The 7626-nt window shown below is 42.6% G+C and overlaps 2 protein-coding genes across 2 annotated transcripts; both read right to left on the bottom strand.

Annotated features, from left to right (window-relative positions):
• Positions 1–766: 766 nt before the first annotated feature.
• On the bottom strand, positions 767–2495 carry LOC139832369 (uncharacterized). The gene is made up of 2 exons (XM_071822108.1): positions 2406–2495; positions 767–1483 (listed from the first exon to the last, which is right to left on the bottom strand). Exons 1-2 carry the CDS (start codon positions 2493–2495, stop codon positions 767–769), a joined length of 807 nt encoding a protein of 268 aa, XP_071678209.1.
• Positions 2496–3595: 1100 nt separating this feature from the next.
• LOC127308230 (uncharacterized) lies at positions 3596–7247 on the bottom strand. Its single transcript, XM_051339002.2, has 9 exons — positions 6729–7247; positions 5979–6608; positions 5229–5382; positions 4995–5142; positions 4785–4895; positions 4631–4711; positions 4316–4502; positions 4002–4230; positions 3596–3923 (listed from the first exon to the last, which is right to left on the bottom strand). The coding sequence occupies exons 2-9, from the start codon at positions 6555–6557 to the stop codon at positions 3763–3765; spliced, it is 1650 nt and encodes a 549-aa protein (XP_051194962.1). The 5' UTR covers positions 6558–6608; positions 6729–7247; the 3' UTR covers positions 3596–3762.
• Positions 7248–7626: the final 379 nt, after the last annotated feature.

The raw sequence follows: 7626 nt of genomic DNA, 5'->3' as shown, positions 1-7626 counted from the left end.
GTCGGCATGTATTATTTCCAATAAGTATGTAGCTCGCTCCATTATACCAGAGAATAAAGTCTTAGTCATTTTTCCCATTAGACATGATTCACATTTTTCAAGTGATTCTAGAAGTCCATCGGAATGGAATTTCTTCATGCATTTCACTCCAATATGACCAAGACGACAGTGCCACATGTATGTAGAAGTATCATTTTTTTTAATCATTTAGCATTAATGTTAAGAACATGTGTATCACTACTATCGAGATTTAACAAGAATAAACCATTCTTCTCAGTTGCATGACCATAAAAGATATTTTTTCATAAAAATTGAACAACCATTATTCTCAGACTTGAATGAATAACCGTCTTGCAATAAACAAGATCCAGATATAATGTTCATGCTCAACGCATGCACCAAATAACAATTATTTAGATTTAAAACTAATCCCGACGGTAGATGAAGGGGGATGCCAAGTGCGATCACATCAACCTTGGAGCCATTTCCAAGGCGCATTGTCACCCCGTCCTTCGCTAGTCTACGTTTATTCCGCAGTTCCTGTTTCGAGTTACAAATATGAGCAACCGAACCCGTATCAAATACCCAGGCACTACTATGATTACTAGTAAGATACACATCAATAACATGTATATCAGATATACCTTTTTTCTTGATGGTGTTGTTCTTCAGATCTGCCAAGTACTTGGAGCAGTTCCGCTTCTAGTGTCCTTCACCCTTGCAGTAAAAGCACTCAGTATCAGGCTTAGGACTAGCCTTGGGTTTCTTAGCAGGCGCAGCAGCTTTGTTGCCGCCCTTCTTGAATACCCTTTTCCTTAGGTTTGGCCTGATTCTTGAAATTAGTGGTCTTGTTGACCATCAACACTTGGTGCTCTTTCTTAATCTCCACTTCAGTAGTTTTTAGCATTGAGAAGAGTTCAGGAAACGTCTTGTTCTTGCACTGCATATTGTAGTTCATCACTAAGTTCTTGTAACTAGGTGGTAGTGATTGGAGTAGACGATGAATCCCAAAAGAATTAGGAATCTTTATTCCCAAATCTTGGAGCTTCTTTGCTTGCCCAGACATTTTGAGCACATGCTCGCTAACGGAGCATCCCTCTTCCATTTTATAGTTACATAACTGTTTAGAGGCTTCATAGCTTTCCACGGCCGCATGATTTTCAAATATCATTTTGAGCTCACTGATTATATCATGAGGGTAGTGGTTCTCGAAGCGCCTTTGAAGCTCTGAATCTAATCCATAGAGTATGGCATACTGAACTGTGCAGTATTGATTCTTTCGAGTGAGGTAAACATTTTTAACCTCATCGGGAGCAGTCTTTGCATGTGTATCACTTAGTGGTGCATTGAGCACATAGAGCAGTTGTCCAACAGTGAAGACAATCCTCGTGTTATGGAACCAGTTCGTAAAGTTGCTTCCATTGTTTTTCAGCTTTTCTTTCTCTAGAAATGAATTAAAATTGATGGTACGGGCCACCATAATCTACAAGATATTTACAAAGAATTTAGACTAAATTCATGATAATTTGAGTTCAAATTTTAATTCTTTAAAACAAACTAGGTGAACTCCCACTCAAAACAACATCACTCATGTTGCCTTAGTGATTACACATGAACCAAATTCACTACACAAAGTCCGATCATCACGAGAGATGATGTAGCTTCGATGGCGAACAATCAACATGTTCATCATATCAATCATATGACTCATGCTCTACCTTTCAGTATTATGTGTTCCGAGGTCATGTATGTACATGCTAAGCTCATCAAGTTAAACCTTAATTTTCACATGTGCAAATCTGGCTTGCACCCATTGTATGCACACATTGAATCTATCACACCCGATCATCACGAGATGCTTCGAAACAACTAGTTTCAACAAACTAGTTTAACATGAGGCTTACTAGGGACTCCTTTATATTTACAAAACACACAAGTATTATTGGTTGTAGTAGTTGTTGTTTTCTTTGCTTGGGCCGGCCTTGGACCTGCAGTTTTTCTGCCGCATGAACCATAGTTTTGATCTTTTCCCTTTTGCTGGAGGGCCTGATAAACTTCAACAAGAGTTAGTTAACCACGAATTAGTAATATGGTGTCTTGGAAATTCGTAAAGGAACTAGGTAATGAGATTAACAAAGAAGAGTGAGATCCTCGTCTTCACACTTTACCTTCATAGACAGCAAGCTAGAAAGGATCTCTCTAAAGATCGATAAGTGATTCATCACCAACACCTTCTTGTAGACGGGAACAACTTCATCTTCACGTGTATCTTACTGGTTAGATCTTTGTACATGCAGAACGATTCCTAATTCAACCACATCGCCTCTACAGTTTTCTCGAACAACACTTTCCTGCAAAATATGATTGGATAGATGAAGTTGAATCGAAGAAAAAGCCTTACAGACCTTCCGCTTTTCTTTATCCGTCCATGTCTTTGCATCGGACTTGCCAAACCCTTCGAATGCTTCATCCACATTAGAAGTTTGAGCGAGCATCGCTCTCTCATCTTCACTTGCCACAGGGAAAATCTTATGATATAATCCAGCTATGGTAGATCAAGCTTTAAGAAAGACATGTCGCAAACCCTAGATTAAAACACGGGCCTCTGATATCACTTGTTACAAACATGACAAGCAAATAACGAAAAACAAACAAGAACACACGCAGGGAAGTGTTTACAAATGCCGTGGGTGCCAGCCAACAAAAAATCACTATATCGAAAAGTATTTACAAACACCGTGGGTTAGCTTATGAAGCAGTTAACCCTAGCCGATAGCTTACAAGAGACATAAATTTAGATCACAATATAACAAGGTGGATCAACTTACAAGCTTCATATGTGATGAGTTCAACCGTTGGGCCATTGCCAGGAGTAGTGTCAACTGTGTTTTCGATGTGATACAGTGGTAGTAGGAGAGTAGGCTAGTGTGTGGTGAGTGAGTGAACCCTGCTGTCGTCGTTCGGGACACTGGCACAATCTTGTATATTTCCGTCTTCTGTAGAAATATGGTAAGCCTAGGCACACTATCGAAGAAAGGCCAGTGCGTTTCGTTCAGAGTGCATTTCGTCAGATAAATATGTTGTATCCTGCCTGCCTGCCTGACGGCGCGCTCCCCGCCCGTGCCCACATCGCCAAAGCTAGCAACGACGCCAAAACGAGTCGACGAGCCGGACAGGCAAGAGACCTTGACAGACAGCTGCTGTGCCGTCTTCTTCCATCGTCGACCAGTACTGACTGGACGCTCCCCCCAAACAACACATACGTGTTTGTTTCTTTATTTACAGCATGTAATGATTTCCTATACTGCTTCCGCTGCAAAGAATAGAACCATAAAGCAATGTTCCACGGTGTCAGATGTGCTATTTGTATACCGATGTTCTAGGGTACAAGAACGATGCTTGTCCATATCCACACCATCCAATCATCAAGCCAATGCATCAGTTCTGTTTTACTTTGAAAGCCCAACTCTAAAACGTGAGCACTTGCCTGTGTGTCTATGTACACACAGAGTTTTAAAACAGTGTCTTGATCAAAGTACCAGATAATGGCAGCACCTTTCATTCTCAAGGTCTATCCATTAGAGATGCAGCATAATCGATCTTAAGTACACAAGTTTGTATAGGATGGAAACAGTTACTGTACAAAGTTTGCAACCAGAGAGTAAAATGAATCGAGCCAGAATGAGGCTGATGGTAACAGTCACCATACAAGGTTCCAACCACACAAAACTCCTATAAAAGCTCAGCAATCTGGAGGCTAGCTCACACTGAGTAAACGTATACTCTGCCTCCTCTTGTGCCAACGTAGATCTCATTCAAGTCTTCGTTATAGGATAAACAACTTGCTTCCACTTCTGGATCAAACGTGGCGACAAACACCTCTCTGCCGAGGCTGCAGATGTTTACTGATCCAAATTCTGAAGCTGCAAAACCAACATTTAAGTTCATTTATATAGAAATACAAGTTAGTGGTCCTGACTCCTGAGGATAACTTATTTTACCTTTTGATTCTGCAAGATAGATGACTGTGTCATCATCTGAAGAGCTGCAAATCATATGCTCATTGGTCCGCGATTTCCATAGTGTGCTATCTAGCTCTTTGACAACGCTGCCATTCAAGGTTCTGAGTTGGCTCGAGTCCTTCTGAAATGTCAGGAAGCAGTTCCTGCCATACAACGGGTGATACTCGAAAAGCCCAATGGGGACTTCCTTTTTATCTTGTTTTTTCGCCTGCAGTAAACACCATAAATGATCTAAGTTCTAAGATATTTAGTACTGAAGAATAGCACTACTTGTATCTCGAAATTGTACTTACATCTATTATCAGAAGCCCTTTGGATCTCTCTTTAATGAGAATCTTCTCATGAAATATCTCCAAGAGCTCGAGCTTTCCTTCCATTGGATGATAAATAAAACTGATATCATGACCTGAATCTATCTGCTTGATCCCTAAAGAGAGAAGATGTTTTCTCTTTTCTTTCATAACAAGCAAGGCCTGTGACCTACTCCAGACAGAAGAATGCATATCAGAACTGCAAGGCCGAGGTAGGATGCAGAATGATTGTAAGATGCAGAATTGTAAGATGGAGATAAGATGCAGAACAATTGTAAGATGCAGAAAGGTTCATACCCGCATAATATATCAACGATGTCTGTCTCAGGTATCTTATACATCAGGGAGTAGGTTTCCAAATCAAATACTGTGTGGTTGCTGAAAATACAGTATATTCATAAAAATAAAGTCATCAATGGTATGTAATGTTAGGAATACCAGGATTACATACTTGCTATCTCTCATCAAAGCTATTCCATTTGTCGCATCAAAGCCAAGGAGCCACTTAATCTGCTGTGAAGAAAAAACACGAGATCCAGTGTGATCACGTGTTCTAAGCGATCTGCAGTAACAGTAACACCCAGAAGGATTTCTAATGTGAGATTAGAAGATACAAAGTAATATAAGAAGTAAAGTACGGCATAGAAACAATTATAGTTACCCAATGGGGATGGACATGTATTCTTTAGCTGTGTAACTATCACTTCTAGTTGATGAGGAAACGATGAGAGAATTGTTCTTTTTGTTGTAAAATATGTCCTCGGTCAATTCCCCAGTTTTAGTAACAAATGCAATGATGCGATTTGTCACTGCATATAAGAAATAGCGAAAAAGGGATTAGTCTAAGAAGAAACCGAAATTGTCCGGCTGAAAGGCATAAAATTTGGAGTACCACCTCGGCTGACAGTGCAACATACACCTGTTGAGGATAGAAGAACAAGAATATCCTGTATTGGAATCATTTTGACAATCGCAGACCTATTTCTCATGAACGGTTCAAATTCTTCAAGAGCTTCTCTGTTTTTGCGCATGTACAAGTCCACTGAGATCTGCAGTAGCCGAGATGGAATTCCGAAATCAAGTTCATGTACTAGCAAAGACAAACTTCCGATCATGACTAAAGATTCACTAACTACGGGCTCTACTAAGCAGTTCATGTATAAATTTCCTTCATGGAGATTCGCTGGTGAAGTGTATAAGGCAGACTACGGGCTCTACTAAGCAGTTCATGTATAAATTGCCTTCATGGAGATTCACTAACTACGGGCTGTACTAAGCAGTTCATGTATAAATTGCCTTCATGGAGATTCACTAACTACGGGCTCAACTAAGCAGTTCATGTATAAATTGCCTCCATGGAGATTCACTAACTACGGGCTCTACTAAGCAGTTCATGTATAAGGCAGACCTTATTTTACAGTAAATTGACGGCCAATAGGAAGTGCTGACTAAAGAAGAACCAAAATCTGGAGATTCGCTGGTGAATCAAAATACTTGTACCTGGAAGTTCCATAGCAGAAAAAAAAAGAAATGGGATTTGACAAAAACAGCAGGTTAACTCCCACAGGCCACCGTCCCATTAATCTAAGCACAAGCCATGTCGATGTTCGCATCGGACCAAGAAAAAAGAGAGATCGGAACTCACCTCTTTCTTCATTCCCTTGAACTTCTCTCTGCTGAAAGATGCTGAGAATCCAATTTCTCGTAGCTGTATCTTCTTCAGCGTGCTAATGGCGGAATGCTTTCTAGCTTTCTTGGCATAATCTGAAGCGCTAATGGCTTTCCTCTTGCAATCACCATGAACGGCTCGCGATTCTTGATCCAGTGCCTGGTGGGACTCCTTGTTCCGGCAATCGCGTCCAACCTCAGGCTCGGGAAAGCCGCCAGATTGCTGTAGAGGGACGGGGATGGAAGTGCTAATGGCCTTCCTCTTCCTTGTGCTGTTGCAATCACCGTGACCAGCTCGTGATTCTTGATCCAGTGCCTCGTGGGGCTCCTTGCTCCGGTCATCTCGCCTCACAATGTCTGGCTCAGAGGAGGAGCCAGAGTCTTCTACATGGACAAGGGTTTCCATGGCTCTTCGATTCTTGGTTTCTTGGTTGGCTGGCGCACCTCGCGAGTCATGGTCGCGTGCCTCGACAACCTTCTTGCTCGGTTCATCCCGTCTGATGATCTCTGACTCAGGTAAGCACCCAGAATCATCTAAAGGGACAAGGATCACCATTGCTCCTCTGTTCTTGCTTTCTCTCGCCTCTTCTTGCTTACTTGGTGTTTCCTGTTGAAGCAGAGAAGTTTGGGGAAACGAAAGCAGAGAAAGCGGCAAACGGAATGAGGCTTAAAACCACAGGGACTCAAGACGACGGAAAAAAAAGGGGGACGGGGGGCGGGCTCTAACCTGTAACTTGGGCTGGGCCGGGTCCTCCGGCCACGCGTCTGGCGGTAGGAACTAGGCCGTGCCGGGCTGGCACGGGCCCTAGAGTGACGGGCCACACCGAGCCGAGCCATTGAAGCACGATGAGGCGACACATGGCACGACGCGCGGCGGTCCGCCGGCGTGCCGTGCCTACACGAGCCGGATCCGTTGGGGACCGGCGGCGAGCGTGGTAGCGACGATGGTGTGGAACGCTTCAGAAGTAAACCCTCGGCGGCGGGGATCCGCATTGATGCTGGCTGAGAGGAGGAGCAGTTCATGTCCGTGGCTAGGACGCTGGACGCCTAGGAGACTGGGAGGGAGGAGCAGATGGTGGTGGGAGGGAGGAGCGGACGTTCGTGGGGAAGGAGCTTAGAGGTGGCGGCCATGGTTGTCTCTCCTCAGCCACCACGGGTGGGATTGGGAATTGGGGGATCCGAAAGATGGCTTGGTGTTTGGCTGACTAAGCTGCTATGCGGTCGTGGAAATGGCGATACCCTGGGCTATTCTTATCTACTACTTCTTTAAGTGCTAAGCGCTCACAAAATTGTTTAATAAAAAATTGATTTGTCACGTGGCGTGTGTAAAAGAGATGAAATTCAATAAAAAATAAGGATTTTCAGAATATAAATTTTCTCTTTTTATATTGATCACATCAAATATTGGTTTCTCACCCACATATATTGTGAACGTGTACATGTAGAATTTTTAGTAAAAAATTTCGATATTTCGAAATATAACTTTTTGGTAGAGGGAGCATATCACCTGGGATCCGAATTGAATTTCCGAAGAAGTTGGGCGAGATTTCCGACCACGTAAAAAAACAAAAAAAATGTCCTTTCTACCCCTGATTTGAAATAAGATAGCGATCTACTTCGCCTCA

The sequence above is a fragment of the Lolium perenne genome, chromosome 6 (genome assembly GCF_019359855.2).
Source record: "Lolium perenne isolate Kyuss_39 chromosome 6, Kyuss_2.0, whole genome shotgun sequence".
Lineage (NCBI taxonomy): Eukaryota > Viridiplantae > Streptophyta > Magnoliopsida > Poales > Poaceae > Lolium > Lolium perenne.
The sequence above is the reverse complement of the archived record's forward strand: the minus strand, read 5'-3'. Positions and strand labels throughout refer to the sequence as shown.

What these genes read in the sequence shown, in the direction of transcription:
- LOC127308230 (XM_051339002.2), bottom strand. Translation starts at nt 6,557, where the DNA reads ATGGTGATCCTTGTCCCTTTAGATGATTCTGGGTGCTTACCTGAGTCA. An exon ending in TCAAGGGAATGAAGAAAGAG is followed by an intron (nt 5,383 to 5,978) that starts GTGAGTTCCGAT and finishes CGGCTACTGCAG; the next exon opens with ATCTCAGTGGACTTGTACAT. An exon ending in AAGGGCTTCTGATAATAGAT is followed by an intron (nt 4,231 to 4,315) that starts GTAAGTACAATT and finishes TGTTTACTGCAG; the next exon opens with GCGAAAAAACAAGATAAAAA.
- LOC139832369 (XM_071822108.1), bottom strand. Translation starts at nt 2,495, where the DNA reads ATGCTCGCTCAAACTTCTAATGTGGATGAAGCATTCGAAGGGTTTGGC. An exon ending in CGGATAAAGAAAAGCGGAAG is followed by an intron (nt 1,484 to 2,405) that starts GTCTGTAAGGCT and finishes AATATCTTGTAG; the next exon opens with ATTATGGTGGCCCGTACCAT.